The sequence below is a fragment of the Rhinolophus sinicus genome, linkage group LG07, assembly GCF_036562045.2.
Source record: "Rhinolophus sinicus isolate RSC01 linkage group LG07, ASM3656204v1, whole genome shotgun sequence".
NCBI lineage: Eukaryota > Metazoa > Chordata > Mammalia > Chiroptera > Rhinolophidae > Rhinolophus > Rhinolophus sinicus.
This window is the reverse complement of record NC_133757.1, coordinates 67751256-67774041: the sequence shown is the minus strand read 5'-3', so window position 1 is coordinate 67774041 and position 22786 is coordinate 67751256. Positions and strand designations below refer to the sequence as shown.

Genomic DNA, 22786 nt, shown 5'->3' with positions numbered 1-22786 from the left:
AATCAACCCTTGAGGCCTGCGTAGGGACGAAGAGGCGGGGGCGGAAGGGGCCAGCAGGCCTGGGAGGCTCAAGCCCAAGGGCTCAGTTGGGTTGTTGCTGGACTGGGCTCCCTAAAAATGGAGGATGAGCCCACACTCCAGCCGGCGCCCCTGGCTTACAGCCTAGGAAACTGAGGCCCAGGAAAAGGCAGCAGAGGAGACACTTAGCTTTGCTCTGAGCCCGCCCCCCACCCAGCCAGGCCACCCCGGCACTCCTAGGTCCAAGTCTCCTGTGTGCCCTCAAACACACCTCTTTCCCTCTCTGGGTCTCAGTCTCCCCATTAGGGAATAAAGCAGGGCCTGATTTTCAAGTAACTTCCGGCTGGAACAGTGGGAATGGAGAGGAGTCTAACCCTTTGGTTTGGGGCTGTTCTCTGACAGCGCCTCGGTCCCGTTCCAGGCTTCGTTTACTCATCAGTCAAAAAAGGGAGGAAAGGAGGTGATTTCTAAGCCGGCGAAGTAGGGGGGTCCCTGCCCGGGCCCTGGGTTGGAAACATCGCTCCCTCTCTGGCTGCCGGATCCGAGTCAGCGGACCTCAGTTTCCCCAGACGCCCCGCCAGGCGCCGGGACGCCAAGGGCCGGGGTCCCAGGGGCGCAGCCCCCCGCGGCTGCGCGCTGGGCCGGGTGGATGACATCACCGGGCCCGGGGCGGGGAGGGAGCGGCAGGGAGCGAGAGGGCCTCCTCCGCGCCAGGCGCAGCGCCGGGTCGGGCTGGGTCCGGCGGCCGCGGCCATGACGCAGGGTCCCGGCGGGCGCGCGTCTCCCGGGCCTCCTGCACCCCCGGAGCCCGAGGCGCCCACCACCTTCTGCGCGCTGCTGCCGCGCATGCCGCAGTGGAAGTTCGCGGCCCCGGCTGGCTTCCTGGGCCGCGGCCCGGCGGCGGCGCGGGCAGCGGGAGATGCGGGGGTCGCGGGGGGCACTGACTCCCACCCGGAGTCGGCCGGCTCGGCTAGCGTCCCGGCGCTGGCGGCCGCGGTTCTGAACGCCTGCGAGCCGCGCTGCGCCGCGCCCTGCCCCCTGCCGGCGCTCAGCCGCTGCCGGGCCTCCGGGCCGCGGGGGCCGCGGGGCGCGCGGGGGACGGTCGGGCCCCCAGACGCCGCCGCCGACGAGTGGATCCGCAAAGGCAGCTTCATCCACAAGCCGGCGCACGGCTGGCTACACCCAGACGCCAGGGTCTTGGGTCCTGGGGTCTCCTACATCGTGCGGGTGAGTGCGCCGGCCGGGACCGCTGGGATACCATCCTCCACCGACCACAGACCTGGGGACTGGGGTTCCCCTCCTAGACCTCTTTCTCTAGGACACCCCGGATCCTGAAACCCAGTTGTCTCCTCTCTATCCTTCCTCCTCTCCCCACCACCCGGGACCCCCACCTCCAGCCCTCACTCTGCGGGGCGCCCCCAGCGGGGAGGCGCTGGGGTGGAAGTTCCCACGGCGTCACGTGGGGAGGGGCGGGGAGATGGACGCAGGTGGGTAGGGGGACACGCATGCGCAGATTAAACATCCTCCCCCAAATCCTGTTAGGCGGGAGTCTGGGCGTTGGGGACATCATTGAGGGCATCCTATCCTGCTACCCACACCCCCGTTAAAAAGCTCCTTCGCAGACGACAGAATCGGAACCTATGGAGAGCTTGGCCTATGGGGGGCGCTGGGGAGGGGTATTTGCAAAGGGGCGGTGTCTAGCCAGACCTCAGAATTTGAGATGTGAGACTCAGGGACTTTGAATGTGGTGTAAAGGAACGGGTTGTTATTTAAACCGGGTTTTTGATTATGAACCTTTCAAACATACGGAAAAGCTGGACGAATGGATCTCCTGTGCACCCACACCTACGGCTGTTATCCTCACGTTCTCTGCACAGTGTGTCTGTCCCTGGGTATAGTTGTGACGAACCAGTACCAAGGCTATTAAATGCTTCCAACACGCGTCTCCCCAGCTAGCTATCCTGCACGCCCACAATTCCATCATTACATCTACAAACAGTATCTGGGATTCCAGAGTGTGTTTGACCATTTGGCGGGATTCACATCTCAGCTTGCTTTTTGGGACCAGCACCCTAGACATTGATGTGTTTGCATTTGGTTGCTGCGTTTACCACAGTCCCACTCCCCGGGTACTGGGTTGAGTAGTGTTGCCCACAAATTCATGTCCTTCGAACCTGCGAACGTGGCCTTATTTGGTAATAGGGTCTTTGTGGACTTAATCAAGTTAAAATCAGGTCATCCTGGAGTGAGGTGACGCTAATGTAATGAAGGGTGTTCTGACGAAAAGAGGAAAATGTGGACCAAGACACACAGGGGAAAGATGGAAGCAGAGTGGAGTGATGTGTCTGTAAGCCAAGGATTGCCGGCCATCACCACCAGCAGCTGGAGGAGACGAGAAAGGACCGTCCCTAGAGCCTTCAGTTGGAGCAGGGCCCCCTAACACTTCAATTTTGGACATCTGGCCTCCAGAACTGAGAGAGAATACATTCCTGTTTTAAGCTGCCCAGTTAGTGGTGCTTTATTACAATGGCCCCAGAAAACTAACACTCTTGGTTAGGTGACATTTCTCTCTGGTAAAGGTACCACTTGTTTCCTTTATAGTTAATAAGTATCTGTGGGATGTACTTTTTTTCTTGGTCAGACTTTTAAAATTTAAGGATAACATAAATATACTACTTTAGTGTAAGCAAGTCTCAGGTGCAGGGTACCCAGACTGAGCTGGGCAGTGTACTCAGTCCCCTCCTGGCTGGCACCACCTGCAGCGTTCCCACTACCCCGCTTCCATCACCATGGTTTACCTTAAAAGTTGAGGTAAAGTTCACATAACAAATTTAACCACTAACCATTCTAAAATGGACAATTCAGTAGCATTTGGTATATTCACAAGGTTGTGCAACCATCACCACTGTCTAGTTCCAGAATGTTCCATCACCCCAATAGGAAGTCACCCCCAACCCCTAGCAACTGCAAAGCCACTCCTGTCTCTGGATGTGCCTGTCTTGGACGTTGCACAGGGATGGGGTCATATGACCAGGGCGGCCATGTGGCCCTCCAGCTGTACCAGGTACCCTCCCAGCAGCATAGGCACTGGAAGGATGGTTATGGCCATCATCTGGTCCTCACTCCAGGAACTTTGCTGGTTATTCCCACCTCCTCTGCCCCTCAGCACCATCTCCTGGAGATTCTGAATTACCTTTCCATGGAAATGGCGGTCGAAGCAGGAGTCCACATGCTTTTCCTGTAAGGGGTCAAAGATGTTCAATGCCTTGGTCTCCGTCTCATCTGCTTGCAGGCCCTGTGCTGGGCTCTGGGACGCAGCAGTGAGCAAGATGAGCACCACCCCAGTCCTCCTGGACTTACGTCCTAGTGACACGGTTAAATGAACAGTCACGGTTGAACCTGGAGGATTTGAGAACAACTTACGTAGTCAGGGAAGACACTCTGAGGCAATGACACTGAGACTGGACATGGAGAGGAAGCAGCCTGCAAATAGATGGGGATGGGAATGGTAGGGGTCAGTGGGTCTAAAGGCCCTGTGGCTATCAGCTGGACACTCAGGGACTGTGGGAAGAGCTTGGAGCCCTGAGTGCAACAGGCACGTGAGGAGCCCATGTCAGCCCCACTGGGCTGCTTGCTCACTTGTCTCTCTTCTCCAGTACATGGGCTGCATCGAGGTCCTGCGCTCTATGCGCTCCCTGGACTTCAACACTCGCACCCAGGTCACCAGGTGAGCTGTGGGAAGGGGTCGGGACCAGGTTCAGGGGCTGTGCTGGCCCCACCGAATCAAATACCCATGCCTTCGATTGGAGCTGTGGCCCAGGCATGCGCTGGCCACTGAGAAAGAGCAGGAGGGAAAGCACTGAGGGGGTATCTGCCAGATGCCCAGGAGCCCCCACTTCTATGCCTCCGGTTCCCTCCTCTCCCCAAGCACCCTAGCGTCCCTGCCCCTCTGGTCCCCTCCCTCCTCAGAGCCCATCCCCGTCTCAGAGTCTACTGAACCCTTTCTCAGCCCATCGCCCTCTGAGCCCCACCCTTCTCTGAGCTCTTGGCCCTCCTTAGGCCCCTCCCCTCCAAGCTCTCAGTCCCTCCCTCCACAGGGAAGCCATCAACCGGCTCCATGAGGCTGTGCCAGGCGTCCGTGGCTCCTGGAAGAAGAAGGTAGGTGAGGGGCTGGTGGGGAAGCCATGGGGTCATATGACCAGGGCGGCCATGTGGCCCTCCAGCTGTACCAGGTACCCTCCCAGCAGCATAGGCACTGGAAGGATGGTTATGGCCATCATCTGGTCCTCACCCTCTGACTGTGCCCAGCCCCAGCCACTCTGCGGGGGGGGCAGGGCTCTCTCCAGCCCCCACGCCTCCAATGCAGCCCCCACACCCCCACCCTGCAGCTCCCCCTTCCAGGACCCACTCCCCCACCCTGCGCCTTGTGCTGCTTCCAGGCCCCCAACAAAGCGCTGGCCTCCATCCTGGGCAAAAGCAACCTGCGCTTCGCGGGCATGAGCATCTCCATCAGCATCTCCACCGACGGCCTCAACCTCTCGGTGCCCGCCACGCGCCAGGTGAGCGCCGCCTGCTCTATTCGCAGCCCCCACAGCCCCACGCAGGGCAGGCTCTATGGACGCACACAAGTGAAGCCCAGAGGGGTGGTGGGTGCAGGGGTGTGTGTGACCTGTTCATCTGGACAGGAGCTGAGGCCCCAGCCTGAGCCAGAAGCCAAGGGGGGACACAGCCACTGCCGTCACAGCGCCCCACAGTTGTCACGATGGGGTGGGGGTGCTCCTGGCACGGAGTGTGTATGTGCGTGCATCTGCGTGTCTGCGTGTGACTGCGTGTCTGCGCGTCTGCGCACCCCAGCCCTCGCATCCCCTCCTGGGGCCCTGGCCCTTGGCCCGGGCGGCCCCGTGACCACGTGTCTCTGGCAGATCATCGCCAACCACCACATGCAGTCCATCTCCTTCGCTTCGGGTGGCGACACGGTAAGAAGGGGCTGGGCGTGTAGACATCACCCCCTCTGTCCCCTTTATTGCTGGGGCGGGCGGCCAGGAATCCTGGCCCAGGGGCTCCTCCCACCCATCCCCTCTCTCCCCAGGACATGACAGATTACGTGGCCTATGTTGCTAAGGACCCCATCAACCAGAGAGGTGAGGCCCAGTGGGCCGGGTGGAGGGGGTGCTGTGTAGTGTTTTAGCCGCAGAGGCCACGCTGACGCTGTGTCACAAACGGCCCCCAGCCTGCCACATCCTGGAGTGTTGCGAGGGCCTCGCCCAGAGCGTCATCAGCACCGTGGGCCAAGCCTTCGAGCTGCGCTTCAAACAGTACCTGTACAGCCCCCCCAAGGTGGTTGTCCCCCCAGAAAGGTACCAGCCCTTCGTCCTCCGCCTGGGAGTGGGTCCACTTTGTCCCCGGTGCTCCCTCATCTGTAAAACCCAGATAAAAACAGCCCCCACTTCCGGGGCTTCCATGAGGATTCAGGAGCCAGTAGGCATTGCCCGCATTACGGTCGTCGTTGTCCGGGGCGGCCCACGCTTCTGCAAAGGCCCAGACAGTCTACATTTTCTGTGCTGTTGCCACCAGACGCACAGGCGGTGGTCTGTGTAAGCAGTTGTGGAGGGTTCTGAAGCGGTGGACAGGCGGCAAGCCAAGAAAACTGTGTTTATAGATGTGCGAATCTGAATTACAATAACTTTCTTATGTCGGCAACTACTGTCCTTTGGATATCTTCTTAACCGTTTAAATGTTTTATTGCTTGAAAGTGTGCAGATCACTCTTGGCTCCTGGGCTAGTCCCTGCTCTCAGCTACTTAAATATCTATTAATCGTTAGAAATTCAAACATGCAGGCACCGAAGAGGAAGTATACATGTGAATTCATGCAGCCCCCCCACCCCCGACCCTTCCCTGGGGGTGATGTGGCCTTTTTTGCTTTTGTAACCTGCTCACTTGTTCCTCACACGTGCACACTGGGTTTCACCTGTCTGGCTGGGCACCTGGGGATAAATTTCAACAGGTGTGACAATAGGGCCAGATGGTGAGGGCCTTTTATTAAACACTGAGGGTGTTCCCCCTGACCTGTTCCTGGGTGCCAGCCTGAGGTCAGAGGCAGGTGCAAAGGGCAGCAGTGGAGACCAGCTCTCCTGAGCACCTGCTATAGCCATGCAGTGTCCTATCATAGAACAGGAATGAGAAAGACAGCCCCCAGCAAGCATTTCCTGGGTGAAGGCTCAGCTGATTGGAGCTGGGGTCTGGCTTGTCCCATCCACCCTAGAAAGCTCAAGCCCCAAGGTCTTGGCATCCCTCAGACACCTCTGTTCCTTCTGCCCTGTGTGCTGGGGCTCCTGCCTGTGCTCACACTTGCTGTCTGCCCCCAGGTTGACTGGGCTGGAGGAGCCGGCCTGGGGAGACGAGGAGGACACAGAACGCAATTACTACAACAGTGTCCCAGGAAAGGAGCCGCCCCTGGGCGGGCTGGTGGACTCCAGGCTCACCCTAACACAACCCTGTGCCCTCGGGGCCTTCGGAACCCTCAGCCAGGTCAGCCTCTGGGGACTCACGGGGGAGGGACTGGCAGGGCCATCCCCTGATGTTGACTCCTTGGGCCTTGTCCCTAGCTTTTCCTTCTGCTCTTCCTTGATCCTAAATGGTTTTTTGCTCCCACAACCCTCCCTTCACAAACTGCACAGATACGCTAGGCCCTGTTCTCACACTTCAGATGTTGAGTAAATGATCACAGTGATTTAATCATGGCTGTGACAGGGCTCCCAAGGAAGGTAAAACAGGGAGACTGGCTTTGTGGTCAGGAGGAAGCAATGTTTGGGCTGGGCTCTGATGGGTGAAGAGGAGTTGCCCAGGATAGCAGTGCAGGGAAGAGAATGCAGATGGTGAGAGTAGCATGTGCGGGGCAGCAGGAGGGTACAGGCTGCTTTCCCAAGTGGAGAGGGCCTATGAGGCTGTAGCAGGAGTGGGAGGTGGGCACAAAGCTGGCTGTGGTGGGCAGCTGGCAGTTTGAGGGGGAAGGGTTAGAGGGTGTGAGCCTCGCCTCACATCTGACTTATGTCCCCAGGGATTTAGGTGGGCTGGGTAGGGACACTGGGTGTGCTTGGCTGCGAAGAGTGGCTTGCACACTGCAAGGGGACCCCATGCTCTTTTTCAGGGTGCATCTCCTGCTCGAAGAGACGCCTGTGGCCTGCAGTGGGAGCTGGGCCTCTCAGGTGAGGGTAGGATGCTCTGGGGGCATGGGGGTGCCCCGGCCCCTCCCTGACTGGATGCCTGGGTCCCCCCCAGTTTCTCCTCTGCATCATTTCACTTTCACTCCCCAAGCTCTTATGAGATTTGACATTATCAGTTTCTTTTCATTGAGATTTCTGGCTTCTTTTGAAACTGGGAAGGTCTGGCTCACTGGGCCACCTTCCTCCCTGGGGGCGGATGTCCCCTGCCCCACTACCCCGGCTTGGGCATTTATGGGTTTTTCACTCCTGATGGTCCTGCTCAAATGCGTGGGGATTCTGCCTTCCTGGACGAGACAGGTATGGGTGGGGCTCCCAGGTGGGGTCCTGCCCTAACCCCTGCCTCCCCAGGGCCTCTCCCCTGGCTCCCATAGCTGACCCCACCACCCCTCCCACCCCCCTCAGCCCCACCTGGGGACGGCTATGTGCAGACGGATGCCAGGGGGCCCCGAGACTACGAGGACCACCTGTACGTCAATACGCAGGGTCTGGACGCCCTGGAGCTCCTGCAGCCTGAGGACAGCCCCAAGAAAGACCTGTTCGACATGCGTATGTGGGGGCAAGCCAGCCTGAGGGGGAGGGTGCACACATGCCACCTGTGGTCTGATGGGGGAAGCCCAGCCTCCTCTTCTGGGGATTTTCCAAGTTGATGAGGGTGAGGTGCGAAAGTGTTTCCTATGGGACTCTCTAGTCTGATAGGGGAGGCTCTGCCTCCTCCTCTGTGGGACGCCCCAGTCTCTTGGGGGTAACCCAGCTTCTTCTCCATGAGGGTCCCCAGTCTGACAAGAGGAGCCTAGTTCCTATCTTAAAGGAGTGGCTAGTATGATGGGGGAGGCTCAGGCCCCTCTTCTCTGTGGGTCTCCCCAGTCTTGACAGGGAATTTAAAGTCCCTTCTCATGTGACTCCATGGTCTGAGGGAGGAGGCCCCAGCCCCTTCCTATGGGAATCCCAGTCTGGTGGGAGAGGCACTGTCTGCTTCCTGGGGGACCCCCAGTCTGATGGTGGTGGCCTGATACACATCTTGATAGAGCTGACTAGCGGACTTTGGGGCCTGTTCTGGCCTCTCTCAGGGCCTGAGAGAGGGCTCAGTCTGATGGAGGAGGCTTGTGTCCAAAATGCCCTCCTTACTTCCCACATCCATTCCACCTCTTCCACAGCACTTGGAAGTGCTGTCCAGGCAGGATGGCCCTTCTTCTTCAGGATACCTCCCTAGTTGGAGGTCCTTGAGAACTTTCCAAGCTAGCTGCATATGTCTTCCTTCATAAAGTTTGCAAAGCCCTGTTCCCCTGTCATCTGACAACTGGATTTCTTATCATTGGAAGAATGACATGCACAGGTGTGGACTGAGCACCTACTGTGCACTGGGCACTGGACTAGGAGTGTGCGTGTCCCCCCCCAGCACCTCCCAGAGACCCTCCCCTGGGAAAGAAATTATGAGCTCCCTGTGAGGTAGGCTGGCCCCTTGGGAGATCAGCAGCCCCTGTGGAGAAAGGTGCTTCAACCAGGCTCCCACTGGCACACACAGTGCACACACCACAGTCAGCATGCAGCGCACACTCAGCACACCCAGGGCACAAGCAGTGCACAGCACACACCCAGAGCACACTGAGCACACACAGTGCACACCCAGCACACCCAGGGCACACACAGCGCACACTCAGCACACACAGCTCACACTCAGCACACAGCCCACACCCAGAGCACACTCAGCACACCCAGGGCACACTCAGCAACCCAGGGCACACTCAGCACCCAGCACACACCCAGAGCACACTGAGGACACAGCGCACACTCAGCACACCCAGGGCACACACAATGCACACTTAGCACACAGCACACACCCAGAGCACACTGAGGACACAGCGCACACTCAGCACACTCAGGGTACACACAACTCATACTCAGCACACCCAGGGCACACCCAGCGCACACTCAGCACACAGCACACACACACAGAGCACACCCAGGGCACACACAGCACACCCAGGGCACACACAGCTCACACTCAGCACACAGCATACACCCAGAGCACACTCAGCACACCCAGGGCACACACAGCACGCTCAGCACACAGTGCACACCCAGAGCACACTCAGCACACCCAGGGCACACACAGCGCACACCCAGGGCACACACAACACACACTCAGCACACCCAGGGCACACTCAGCACACCCAGGGCACACACACCGCACACTCAGCACACCCAGGGCACACACAGCTCACACTCAGAACACAGCACACACCCAGAGCACACTGAGCACACACAGAGCACACTCAGCACACCCAGGGCACACTCAGCACACACAGCACACACCCAGAGCACACTGAGCACACACAGTGCCCACACAGCACAGTCAGCTGCACACAGGGCACAGCTGGCGACGCATTGTGCTGCTTAGTGCAGGCCTTATGCACAGTAGGTGCTCAATCAGTGCTGTCCAGTTCCCAAGGGTGGGTCCTTCCTTCCAGCCAGGCCCCCCCTTTCCAGCAGGAGGCAGTTGCCTGCCCCCTGCCTCCTGCACCCCGTCCTCACCCGCAGGCCCCTTCGAGGACGCCCTGAAGCTGCATGAGTGCTCCGTGGCGGCTGGCACGGCGGCGGCAGCCCCCCTTCTCTTGGAGGACCAGTGGCCCAGTCCCCCCACCCGCCGGGCTCCCATCGCCCCCACGGAGGAGCAGCTGCGGCAGGAACCCTGGTACCACGGCCAGATGAGCCGTCGGGCTGCGGAGAAACTGCTCCGAGCAGACGGGGACTTCCTCGTGCGCGACAGCGTCACCAACCCCGGGCAGTACGTCCTCACCGGCATGCATGCTGGGCAGCCTAAGCATCTGCTACTTGTGGATCCTGAGGGAGTGGTAAGGTGGGGTGGGGTGGGGCAGGGCCGGGATGGGGGCGAGGCCTGGCTTGGAGAAGGGGTGCAGGCGGGGCTGGGGGATGAGAGGGGCAGCTTCTTAAGGCCCTTTAGATTTAATGACGTACTTTCCAGATTACAAAGCCCTTTACGTTTACAGATTCTGTTCCCGTTTACCAGGTACTTTAGAATTACAATTTTCCAATTTAAGAATTACAAACTATTTTAGGGTTTACAAAGTATTTCTCAGTCTATAAAGCGTTTTGGGTGTTACAAAATCTTTTCCAATTTCAAGGCTTTTCAGGGTTTACAAAGTACCATATTTCAACAATTGTAAGATGCACTTTTTTTTTGCATTCTGTTATCCCACAAATAGTGATGCCTTTGGTAAATACGGTATTTTCGGTTTCTAATGTATTTTAGGGTTCACAAAGCATGTTTCAATTTACATGGAGCTTTAAGGTCTACAGGTTGCTGATCTCTTCAAGCCTCTGATACACACTTTTTTCCCTCTCATTTTGACATCTCTGAGGTCCAGATTATTTTTTCAACCATCAGTTGCATCTTTGAACCTGCCTCCCCACCCCCACCCCCACCCCCACCCCCGTGGTACATGAAATGGTGATGCATTTTACAGTTGCTTTGAGCCAATGAGATTTGGTCTTTTACAGTTCCTAAAGCATTTTAGGGCTTACAGAGCATCTTCCAATTTACAAGGCATTGTAGGGTTTGTGAAGCACTTTCCAGCATCCTTGGGCTCTACAGGTTACTTCCCAGGTGCTTAGGGGTGTTGAGGGCCTTCTTAGAGTTTACCAAGGGCTTTAGCTACATCTAGCTGAATCCTAAGAACTGCCCTCGGTGGCTGCATATGCTCCTGTCTTTACATGGGTCACACTTGGGTGGAAGGTGGTTGTGTGACCAGGCCCAGAAATGTGCATTTTTACCCTGCTCCACAGGTAATATGTGCCAGTGAGCCCAGCATTGTCTGTGAAACGCCTGGCAGCCAGGGGACCCGAGGGTCTTTCTGTGCTGCACCCAGATCTAGCAGGCAGTGATGCTAAGATCTTCTCATTCGAAGACACAGATGGTTTTTGGATTTGGTGATTCTGATTTCCAGATCTGTATCTCTGAGATTCCAGGGGTGTGTTTATTTTCTAGAGCTGCCCTACAAAGTGACCACAAACTGGATGGCTCAAAACAGTAAGGATTTATTGTCTCCCAGCTCTGGAAGCTGGAAGTCTGAAATCAAGGTGTCGGCAGAGCTGGTTCCCTCTGAGGCCGTGAGGGAGAATCTGTTCAGGTCTCTTCCAGCTTCTCATGGTTGCTGATAGTTCTTAGTGTTCCTTGGCTTGTTGACATATCACTCCAGTCACTGCCCCTGTCTTCTCATGCATTCTCCCTGTGTCTCGGTGTCCAAGTTTTTCTCTTTCAAGGACACAAACCACTGGATTTGGGGACAGCTGGGTAATCCAGAATGAGCTCATCTCAAGACCTTTCTGCAAAGACGCTTTTTCCAAATAAGGTCCTGTTCATATGTTCCAGGGGTTAGGATGTGGACACTTGTTTTGGGGGACACTATTCAACCTGCTATAGGAAGTGTGGCCCCAGAATCCTGGTTGTTCTGGAGCCTGTGTCCATACCTGGTTCTGACTCTCCGAGTCTCGGACCCCAGGGTGCTCAGACTTGAGTGTGCATCGGGACGTGGGCGGCTTGTGCGAACATAGTCTCGATTCAGCAGCTCTGGGCTGGCCAAGTTTGCTCCCCAACAGGCCCCTGGAGGTGCTGATGCTGAGGCCTCTGGCCCCACAGGTGCGGACGAAGGATGTGCTGTTTGAGAGCATCAGCCACCTAATCGACTACCACCTGCAGAACGGGCAGCCCATCGTGGCTGCCGAGAGTGAGCTGCATCTGCGCAGTGTGGTAAAGCGGGAGCCCTAAGCCAGGTGTGTAGTCAGTCGCTGGCGCCCGGCAGCTGCCCAGTGGCCACACTTTCTCTCCTTTTAAAAACTGAGAAGGAATGAGCATACCATGCAATTCACCCATTGCAGTGGATACCTCAGTGGTTTTTAGTATATTCGCAGAGTTGTGTAGCATCCCCGTCTAATTCCAGAACATTCCATCACCCCAAAAGAAACCCCGTCTGCAGTCATCCCCATCCCTTCCCAGCTCATGACCATCACTAACCCACATCCTGTCTGTGGATGTGCCTGTTCTGGACATTTCCCATAAGTGGAATCACACACTGTCTGGCTTGTCTCATGAGCACTGTGTGTTCAAGGTCCATCCACGTTGTGGCGAGTGTCAGCGCCTCTCTCCTTTTCATGGCTGCATGACACTCCAGTGTGTGGACGGGTCACATTGTGTTTGTCCATCACCTGCTGATGGACACTAGGCTGTTTCCACTTTTTGGCTGTTACAAAGAATGCCACTGTGAACATGTGTGTAAAGGTTTTTGTGTGGTCGTGAGTTTTCATCACCCTTGGGAGTGGAATGCTTGAGTTGTTATGGTAACTGTTTAATTGGTGATAAAGATCTCTTGAGGGAGGCAGCATTTGACTACCCTGGAAGAGGGAATGACCTGGGTCTGGCTGGGCTGCTGTGTCAGGTGGGGTGGGTGAGATGAGAAGGTGCATCCTTGGCCTTTCACTTTTGGTATTGGGGAGCCAAGGGAGGGTTTTGAGTGGGTTGGGGACAGACAGGCCCAGGACCTCTCTGGTGAGAGAGGAGGGACTCTGGGGTGAAACAGGGTTGGGGGGTAGTCCAGACAGGAGAAGACATGGCTGAACTAGGGGTGCGGGGGTGGGGAGTGGAGTATCATAAGCAGCTTTTGTGGTGGCGGGAGAGACAGGATCTGGGGACCACAGGAACTGGGGGTTGGGCTCGGGGAGGGAGGGACCACAGGGGAAGGGGGCTGTGGAATTTCCCCAAAGGCTGTGTGAGAGGAGCTTCTGGGCCAGGTTAGCTGCTCTCCTGTCCCCATGACAACGGTCTCCTTCCTGCCTCCTCCCCCACTCAGCGCGGGCCTCCTCCCTGCCCCCAGACGGGCCTGGCTGCTGGCAGAGATGGGGTTCCCAGTCTGGAGAAGGGATTCAGGGGTTGGGGGTGGTCCTATGGAACACCTGAAGTGACCTGCAGCACTTTGGGACTGTATGTTTGCATGTGCCAGGGTACGACCTGCTTGCCTTTTTTCCCCAGAGTTGTTTTGTGACCTAAGAAAGAATGCTGATGGCAGCTATAATAGGTGCTAATGCAGCCACTGCTGTATCCAGGGACTGTGCTCAGCCCCTCCCCACAGCATCTCACTGACTCCCACGAGGTTGAGACAGGAGTTGTTATTAGCATTCTCATTTTGCAGAAGAAGAAACAGCAGAGAAGTTAAGACACTACCCTAGGTCACACTGGAACAGCAAGGGGGAGCTGGGCCCCTGGGCGTGAGGCCCCTCTCTGGGTCATTTTACTGCAGTGTAACTGAGGTTTGGAGCCCTGACACATGAACCCAGGTCTCTGGTTGCTGTCTCAGCTGACCCTTGACCTCTCCTTCACTTTCTCCCCCAGGTGATGGTTCTAGTCTCGGCTCCTGTCCCTGCTGCCAGACCCCTGGTGTGGTGGCCTTAAATGGTGGCTCAGCCTTTCTCTGGACCCTGGTCAGGCCGGAACCGCCGCTGTCTCTCCTTCCTCCACATGGGCCTCAAATCTCTTCTCTTGCAGGCCTTGGGTTGGGCTGGGTAATCGAGGCCTGTTGGCTTCCTTGGCCGAGGCCCCTCGTTCTAAGGCCCCTCCTGCCTCCACCCTTCACCTGGAGTGAGGGTGTACATACCAAAGACAGAACCGTTTCTTGCCTTTAATGAAACGATATCAGAAAGGAGCCTTCTCTCTCAGAGCCCTGGCTGAGGTCCCTGTGGGGATAGAGGCACCGACTCTTTTCTGGGCTGGACCTCAGCTCAGGAGGGCTCCCAAGCCCCTGGCATGGAGATGGAGTCCTATCCTGGCTGGCTTCAGTGTTTCCAATGGAAAAATTGGTGCACAATTGTTTTTTGGAGGGAGAACAGAGGTGCTTTAGGTCCTCAGGACAGGACATGTGCTGATGTCCAAGTGGGGGGCAGCCTTCGGGTGTCGACCTGGACTGGACATTTGGAATCTGTTTGTAATTAAACCTGGGAATGACTGCACACTAAAGGGCACTCTTAGGTTGGGGGGCTGGCCAGGGAAAAAGCCAGGCAGCATCGGATTTGGCCTCCCTGGGGCTGGAGGAAGTGGGGGGCCCAGGGCCTGGAGATGGAGAGGAGGGAGTCACCTGTGGGAGTGCCCCTGCTGCGGGGGAGGGTGTGGGGGGACAGTCTGCTCTCTCCCAGAATCCCAAACATCTCTCATACACCTTTGTTTTTATCCAAAGGTAAAGTACACCCCAACTCCCCTATTAAACATACCCAGTTCCTCTCTGGAAACACCCTAGTTGATCTCCCAAATGCTACAAACCTCTCTCGAGATACCCCCGACATATCTTCAAAAAGCTCCTTGTCGTCTTCTCCAAATTGCTCCTAACTTGCCTATAATTCTGGCCGCATTTCCCAGGGGTTCCAACTCCTCTCCTCCCCATTTTCTCGACCTGACTCCGTCACCCTCACCTATGCTTCTCCCTCGTGCCCAGCTTCCTACTCTAGCATCCCGACTTCTGTCCTCCAGGCCTTCCTGCACATGGATTCTGGGACTCTCCCTCTCAGAGAGACCTCCACTCTCCCCAGGACCCTCCTTCAACTCCTTCCACAAACGTGGAGGCCTCTCTCCCAAAGTGGCCCCCAGTCTGCCCCACATCCTGCCAAGGTCCAGATGGCTGGAGAGGGGTTGTGCTTTGTCCCCAGTCAGCATGCCTTTTCCCACGCCTGGGGCACCTAGCAAGGGTGTGGGAGTAAAAGTCACTGCTCTTCCCATAACTAAGGGTGAAGCTATCCAAAGGCAGAGCCAGAAGGGGACTCTGATGCCATGTCTCTTCAGAGACATGGAGACTGAGAGCCACCAGTCTGTCCATCTACTCACCCACTTAGCCACTCATCCATCTATCCATCTGTCATTAACCTACCTGTCTGCCCCTCCATTCGTCTTTCATTCACTCATTCATTGGTCCATCAATTCACATCCCCCACCCTAATATCCTTTAATTGACTGCCTTGAGCTTCTCTTATCTAACAGGACCGCTGATGGGTCAGGGATGGGTCAGGGGGTGACCTAGACAGACCTGTCCTCTTGGAGTTAACAGTCAAATGACAGAAATCAGCAAATCACCATGAAGTGTCTAATGACAACTGTGAAAAGGCAAGGGTCCTGGGGCTTAGAGATCTTTGATCTGGAGGATGAGTAGGACAGAGTTCTGAGTGGGAGGGGACATCATGTGCAAAGATCCCTGTGATGTGTGGAGCTCAGCACATTTGGGGGCAGGAGGATGGGCAGTGGCTGGAGATGAAATCGGAGGGTGGGTGGAGTGGGAGCGAAGCTAGGTGCCAGGGAAAGCCAGTGTGGACCTTTTAAGCCCAGAGGTAATAAGATTCCCAAGTTGGAAATATGCACTAGGGACAGGATAAGAATGGGGGCGGCTGAGAGAGTGCACTGGGGGCTGGCCCAGGGAGTGTCAAGAAGTATCAGATTCCAGAGATTTATAGGACAGAGAGGGGTCTAAATGCTATTCATTCATTCATTCATTCATTGCCCAAGGTCTTCCAAAGCCGGGCACCCTCCCTTCAAAGTCTCCATCTAGCACTCCTGCCCGGCTTGTGCCAAGAATTTCACAGACTCAGATTTTCTCTGCTTTCACAGATGAGGAGATGGAGACTCAGAGGGGTGAGATGGCTGCCTAAGGCCACACCACTGGGAGGTGGCAGAGCCTGGATTCGAACCCCATCACTTCCCCTGTCCTGCTCCCAGGTCTGGGGTGCCCCCACGGTGATAGCTGGGTCCCCCACCTTGTCTCCTGTCCCATTCTATCATCTGTTATTCAGCAAATGCTCCCTGCCCCAGCCTAACCGTCAGGGGGCCTGGGGTGGGAAGCAGTAGAGATGTGGCTTCAAATTTTGCTATGCAGCCTTAAACCAGTTGCTTCCTTTCCCTGAACTGGGCTGAATTCCCCCCAGAATTGGGCCATCCCCTGTGCCTCAGTTTCCTTATCTGGAAACCAGGGATGATGCCCACCCCTGAACCTCCCACTGTGGGTTAGCCTGTGCCTTGTTGGGCTGGTGTCCCTCCTGAGAGTTTGCAGACAGGCGGCCTTCCCTCCCATTTCCCAGGGGAGGAGACTGTTCAGCCCAGAGCTGCATGGGCACAAGGTGGCTCCTCAGGCTTGGTGCTCTGGACCCCAGGCCTTTTGTCTTTGAGCCACTTTCCCTGTGGGTCCTCCAAGCCCTGCTGCTGGATGCTGCAGGGGGCTGCTATGACTCAGGCCTGGCTCCTGGGAAACACCACCCTCCTGCCCCCTCCCTGAGAACTGCCACTTTCCACTCCCCATGTACAGCAGGTCCCTGGGTGGTGGGTGAGGACCAGGCCATTCAGCACAAGGTGGCACAACTTAGGGCAGGAGGGGCTGGTGGATACTGCCTGGGCTCCCTCCCCTGCTTGGGCCTGAAGTCTGCAGCCACCCCATCTCTGGTTCCAAGATGGCTGCAGCTCAAGGTTTGGGGGAAGTCCTGGGGGACTGCCACACCTGTCAACCACAGGGCTCTGCAGAGGACGCAGCTTTTGTTGATCAGGAGAGGGTCCAGTTTATCACAGAGCTTGAGCCAGCCTCTCTGCCCCTGCCCCTTCTGGGGAGGGGGTGCTGCAGCAACCCACAGAGCAGGTGTTTGGGACCCATCCCCTGGCACTTTTCACCTCGGCTTCAGTTTCCCCAGCCCCCAAATGTGATGGGGTGGGGGAGAGAGGTGGGGCTTCTGGCTGAGCTAGGCTGTGGTGGGGTCAGGGTTCTGGGGTTCATCTCGAGGCTTGGCAAGTCCTCTCCTGGCTGAGTCCCTTTCCTTACCAGTAGCAGCTTCCGTGAAACAAAGACCAGCACATTCTGGGCAAAAAGTCACCATGATGCTGTGATATCCAGGGACCACTGAGGAGAATGGAGGCACAGAGAGGTTTGGACACTTGCCAGAAGTCACACAGCAGGAAGTGTTGGCATCAGCACTCGAACCCTGATTGAGCGGCTCCCTGATTAGAGTTGCTTAGCACAGAGTAAACCCACCGCCTCCTCCCCCAGCCCAGCAACAGCGAGTGGGGAGTGAAGCCCCCAATACCCAGGCCATCCAGGCATTGCTCCTTCCTGAGCCCCACGGTCCCTGTCCCTGCAGTGGAGGAAGGTGGCTGAGGCACCCCGAGACCCCCTGCTACAGGAAAGAGTGCTGTTCCAGGAGGCATCCTTCCTATGGTAGCACGTATCCTTCCGTTTGTCTGGCAGGTTCTCATGAACAACCTCGGCATCTTGGGGACACTGCAGGGCTACGCCCGTGCAACAATCCTTTCTCCAGGCAGCTCCGGGCCCAGCAGGGGTAATGACATCACCCAAGTCATTGCTCCAGAGCATTCTTCATGGTAGCGGGCTCTGTCAGGCTGCGAAGCACCCAGCCAGGCTGGCAGGCAGGGCAGGCTTCCTGGAGGTGGTGGTAAGATGACGCATTCATTGGTATCTGTCCCCCATCAGACAGTGTTGCTATCGCACAAAGAGGGGCTCAGTGTTTGCTGGGTGAACAAAGCTGAGAGGCCTGTTGGAGTCGTGGCCCCTCTGAACCTCACTTTCCCCATCTGGACGGTGGGACTCTAAACCCTACCTCTCTCCAAGCTGAGTGGAGGTGATGAAGGGGCGGGGCCTCCATCTGGCCACATTATCTTGCTGGCTCCTCACAAACCGAGACTGGTCTCTGGACTGGTTGGCCTTGGGTTCCAGTAAGGGAAACTGAGGCTGGGAGGGAGGGCAAGCAGTGAGGAAACAAGGGGTTTGCGGCTGGCAGATCACAAAGTAGGAGGGTGGGACCCTGCAGTCCTAGGAGCTGCCAGGCCTGGGGTTGCCTCCTTTCTCTATGGACAGCTTGCTGGTGTTCTCCCTTCTCTCCTTTAATCTCATCTTCCTGTCACAATTCATATTCACTTGTGTACCTCTGGGATGCCTCACAAAGTGGGTGCATCCTCCAGGGTTGCGTCCCCAGCGTCCGGATCACTGTCCAGCATCCAGTAGATGTTCAACAAACATCTATCCATGAAAGGAAGTAGCAGCCCCCTCGCGCGCTTCTGGGGTGGCTGCACTGAGCCATGGCCATTTACCAGGAGGAGCGGGGCTTAGCTGCTGGGCCCTTATTTCTAAAAGGAAACCCTCATCTTTCTCATCTATAAATGGGGCAGCAGTAGGACCTACCAGCAGCAGCCCGTTGTAAGAATCAGCATTGGGGAAAGGACGTTAGTCTGGTACCAGGAAACAGCTCAATAGTAAATTCAGCTGAGGTTGTTATTATTGCTATTATTTTACTCGTCATCAGAGATGATGCTCGGGAAAGCTGCTCACCAGAGAAAGGCCCAGCAGCAGGTGGGGGGGCTGCGTCCCTCCCCAGGTGAACTGAGGCTGGGCTTGGGGTTTATGACCCAGCCTTCCGTGATTCGCAGGCGCGAGCGCTAGGGGTGGTCAGCAACAAAAAGCGATCAGCTGCTTCCCTCCTACCTACCCGCCGTCAGCGCCCTGGGTCCCCGCGAGGCTCCTGGGTGCGACCGGCCCCAGGGTGGGGGCGGGAGTGGCGGCCGTACTAGGAGGAATACGGCGGCCCGGCTGGGCGGTTTCCCGCCGCCGCCGGTGAATGAGTCCGACTGCGCTGCCACCGCCGTCCGTGTGCAAACTGCGGCCGTATCCCCTGCGCCAGGCCCGGAGCCTTCGCGCGGAGACCCCAGCGAGTCCGCGGGACAGCCTCAGCCTCGGGCCACCATCCCCGGGCAGGTGAGTTCAGGGACCACACCATGTTCCGTGGGGGCTGCTAGGACCCCAGCCCTATCCAAGCTAAGCTCGGAGGAGGAGGGGGATGGCGGGGAGGGGAGAAGAGGGGTCAGCTGGCTGCGCTGTCAGTCCGCAGACTACCCTTCTCTCCCTTCCCCCACCCGCTTACCCTGATCCTCAAGCCAGGGAGAAGCCACAGGTGGGTGGGAGCCAGAGGGGGGGGTGGGGAGCACCCATACCCTGGGGTGTCTTCCCTGGGGCCTGAGCGCGGAAACCTTTAGAAAGCGCTTTGAGATCCTCAAAGTGAGGGTGGGGTCGGCAGAGGGGCCGCTGTCCCTTGGGGGTTCCCTAGAGTGGGATCGCCCCCCCCTTCAGCTTCCGCTTCACTTGGAAGTTAAGCACGTCCCTCTGGGTGGAGGTGGTTAGGGGAGCGCCCTCCCCACCCCCGTCCTGGGCCCTGTCCAGGCGCCCTCCCCCCAGACGAGAGCCCCTCTTCCAGCCCCCAGAACAGGGTGCCTGCAGCTCCTGACCTCTGCGTCTCTTCCCAGACTCTGCGGGCCCCTCCTGGTCTCCTGCCTGCCGCCCCTATGAAGAAAACCAACATGTGGTTCCTAGAGCGGCTTCGGGGGTCCGGGGAGAATGGTGCTGCTGGGGGCGAGGGGGGGGACAAGGCCTCCAAAGGGCCTCTATACAGCAACGTGCTCACGCCTGACAAGATCCCCGACTTCTTCATCCCCCCCAAACTGCCCGCCAGCCCCGCAGAGCCTGAGGGGCAGGCTGAGCCTGGCCTGCCTCCGTTGGAGCAGAAGCTGGCCTCTGCTGTGCCCCGCCGAGTCCCCCGGAGTCCCCGGCTGCCCGCAAAGCTGGCAGCTGAGAGCAAGAGCCTGCTCAAGGCCGCCACCCGGCACGTGATCCAGATCGAGAGTGCTGAAGACTGGCCAGCCGAGGAGGCCGCCACCAATGCTGACCCCCAGGCCCAGAGTGCCATGTCCTTGCCCTCGGTGCCCAAGGCCCAGACGTCCTATGGCTTCACTACGCTGGCTGAGAGCCCCCACACGCGACGCAAGGAGTCCCTGTTCCACAGCGAGCATGGGGCCCTGGCCCAGGTGGGCTCCCCGGGTGCTGGGCGCCGTCGGGGGGGTGCCAAGGCCAATGGGGGTGACGGGGTGCCCAGGGAGGCCAGTGGGGCCCTCATGAGCCCCAGCCGCTACTTCAGCGGTGGGGAGAGTGACACCGGGTCCTCCGCTGAGTCTTCCCCATTCGGGTCCCCTCTGCTCTCGCGTTCGGTGTCGCTGCTCAAAGGCTTTGCCCAGGACAGCCAAGCCAAGGTGAGCCAGCTCAAGCATTCAGTGGGCCGCCATGGCTCCCTGTCAGCCGACGACAGCACGCCGGACACCAGCCCTGGGGCTCGGCGCCGCCTGACCCGCAGGGCCACTCCGGAGCCAGCCCCTGAGCCGGGCCAGACGCCTCGCGCAGAGCACACCGTGCGCATGGGCGCACGGGGCAGTGTGCGGCTTCTGGCCGAGTACGAGGCGGCCCAGGCGCGCCTGCGCGTGCGCCTGCTGGCTGCTGAGGGCCTATATGACCGCCTGTGCGATGTCCGCAGCATCAACTGCTGCGTTGGCCTGTGCCTGGTTCCTGGAAAGCTGCAGAAGCAGCGCAGCACCATCATCAAGAACAGTCGCCACCCAGTCTTCAACGAGGACTTCTTTTTTGACGGCCTCGGGCCGGCCTGCGTCCGGAAACTGGCCCTCAGGATCAAGGTGGTCAACAAAGGCAGCAGCCTCAAGCGGGACACGCTGCTGGGGGAGAAGGAGCTGCCCCTGACCTCCCTGCTCCCCTTCTTGTAAAGGCCCTTTGCTGCCCCTTCCTTCATCCCTCCCGTGGGTGCCCAGGGTAGACCCTGCCTCCCTCCCCACCCAGACCCTGCCAGGCAGGAGGCCAGTTGACCTGGGCTGAAGGGGGAGGTGGGTTTAAACTCAGGCTGGTCTGGGCCTGACGCTGCAGTGGGTGCCTGGGCTTTCCTAGGTTGATGATGGTGCCCAGGATACAATTTTTCACGGGATTAAGTTTTTCAGAGGACAAAGAGAGGGGGCTGCTGGGTAAGAGAAAGGGCCATTTGCAGGGCTGAGCATCCCCTGGGCCCCGGGTTTCATGCCAGTGGTCTTCAGAATTCTGGAAAGGAGTTCTCAGGGCGCTGGGAACCTGTGCCAGGAGGTGGCCAACGTGGATCACAGACCTAGAGGTATGCAGTTCTGAGGCGGAGCCAAATATTTCCCTGTATTGCACGAGTGCCCTCCATCCCCAGGCCTACCAGACACCCCCTAGAAAGCAATGCCATGTCTGGGTTCCACAAACAGTGCTCCCATGGGGCTATGGTAGGCAGCTGTGTGCCTCAGAGCTCAGGCGCAGGACACCCAGATGAAAATGGGAGCAATGGCCCCCCTCCTGTTCCTGGAGCCAGACAGCGCCCTTACCCCCCAACCCCCATGGATGTTTTCCTCCAATATCTACTCTGCTTGCTTTTCGCGCACAGACCTGCCTGTCCTGTTTGCTGCATCTGCTCAGGACCCCTAGGCCCTGCTGGGGCATCTGGAGCCTCCCTCCCCTGGAGGGGGTTGCTCAGAAGGTGCCCAGAGAGCAGCCCCCAGCCCATGGCCTGGCCCTCCCCACACCTTCCAGGCTGTCGTCTCCTCCCCCCTCCCCCCCATGGCCTTGACCTCTAGATGCCAGGGAGTGATGCCCAGTGACTGATGGCCGAGGCTTTTACTCCACGTGTGTAAATAGGTTTTGGGTAGGATGGGTGGGACAAAGGGACAAGGGGACAAAAGGTGAGCTGGGAGGACCCTCGTTGTGGCTTTTCATGTTGCTAGGTGACTGCATGGGTTTGCTTACTGTGTCAACATGTGGGTCCTTGAGTGATTTCTATGGAGGTTTTCCAGCTCTACGAAACAGAAATGATACAGTTTGAAGCAGGGGCCAGCAAGGCCAGGCCGGCTCTGCCCCTTTGTCTCCCCTGGGCTGCCCACAGATGGACCAAGGCAGTTAGTTCATGGGGATCTGGGGTGGCCCTCCCTGTTCACACATTGTCCCTCCTGACTCTAGATTTCCAAATCTCACTGGGGGAGGGGGGAAGGGCAGATTTCCCCCAGGGCTGGGGAAAGCACCAGTGCACCCTGGAGACTAAGATGGAGGAGCCCTGGGAGCTGGGGACCCACCAGCCTCTGTCCTGTGCCTGTTCCTTCATGCTACTGCTCCTGGCTTTGTAGGGGCTCCCCCTTCACTCTGGAACCTGGGAACCACTAGGGTCAGGCTTGTGGGTTAAGGAGGCAGACAGAGGGCCCGCTTGGAGTGCACACCCCTCCCTTTCTCTGATCCTGACCTCTCCCTGCATTTTATATGCCCCTGCACTGTTTCATATCTCTGTGTTCGAAGTCAACTCTGGGTAAACCTTTAAGACACCCTCCTCAAGTGTGTTTGTTTATAAATGCTGTTTTTAGTGCAATAAAGGTATTTGGGGGAATGCGGGGGTGGAGATCTGCCTTCTTGGCTGTTTAATAATGAGAGGAATTCTGCCTGGAATTCCAGGGAGGAGGGGGCCCCCAGGCTCTGTTGTAACAACAGCTGACATTCACTCAGCAGATGTCTACGTGATGGCCCCTGAGGGGGCCACCCACATCCTCACCTGCCCAAGAAACCCTAGCCAATGGGAGCCAGGACTGGGAGACAGAGGCAGGGTCTGCCCCTCCTCG

At 57.8% G+C, this 22786-nt stretch overlaps 2 protein-coding genes across 5 annotated transcripts; both read left to right on the top strand.

Moving 5' to 3' along the window:
- The first annotated feature begins 548 nt into the window (after positions 1 to 548).
- SHC2 (SHC adaptor protein 2) lies at positions 549 to 18811 on the top strand. Of its 4 annotated transcripts, none has more exons than XM_019716013.2 (13): positions 549 to 1245; positions 3675 to 3745; positions 4116 to 4176; positions 4458 to 4577; positions 4941 to 4994; positions 5108 to 5159; positions 5249 to 5375; positions 6385 to 6547; positions 7167 to 7224; positions 7645 to 7788; positions 9781 to 10094; positions 11900 to 12033; positions 13646 to 14259. In XM_019716013.2, the coding sequence occupies exons 1-12, from the start codon at positions 772 to 774 to the stop codon at positions 12026 to 12028; spliced, it is 1767 nt and encodes a 588-aa protein (XP_019571572.2). In that variant the 5' UTR covers positions 549 to 771; the 3' UTR covers positions 12029 to 12033; positions 13646 to 14259. The 4 variants fall into 4 exon arrangements, 2 of the variants coding, with proteins under 2 accessions (XP_019571572.2, XP_019571573.2); XR_012497965.1 differs by lacking the exon at positions 13646 to 14259 and adding an exon at positions 18713 to 18811 and having other exon boundaries at positions 674 to 1245; positions 9781 to 10027; XR_012497964.1 differs by having other exon boundaries at positions 674 to 1245; positions 9781 to 10027; positions 13646 to 13783.
- Positions 18736 to 22500, top strand: C2CD4C (C2 calcium dependent domain containing 4C). The gene is made up of 2 exons (XM_019716015.2): positions 18736 to 19037; positions 19583 to 22500. Exon 2 carries the CDS (start codon positions 19622 to 19624, stop codon positions 20882 to 20884), a length of 1263 nt encoding a protein of 420 aa, XP_019571574.1. The 5' UTR covers positions 18736 to 19037; positions 19583 to 19621; the 3' UTR covers positions 20885 to 22500.
- The last annotated feature ends 286 nt before the right edge of the window (positions 22501 to 22786 follow it).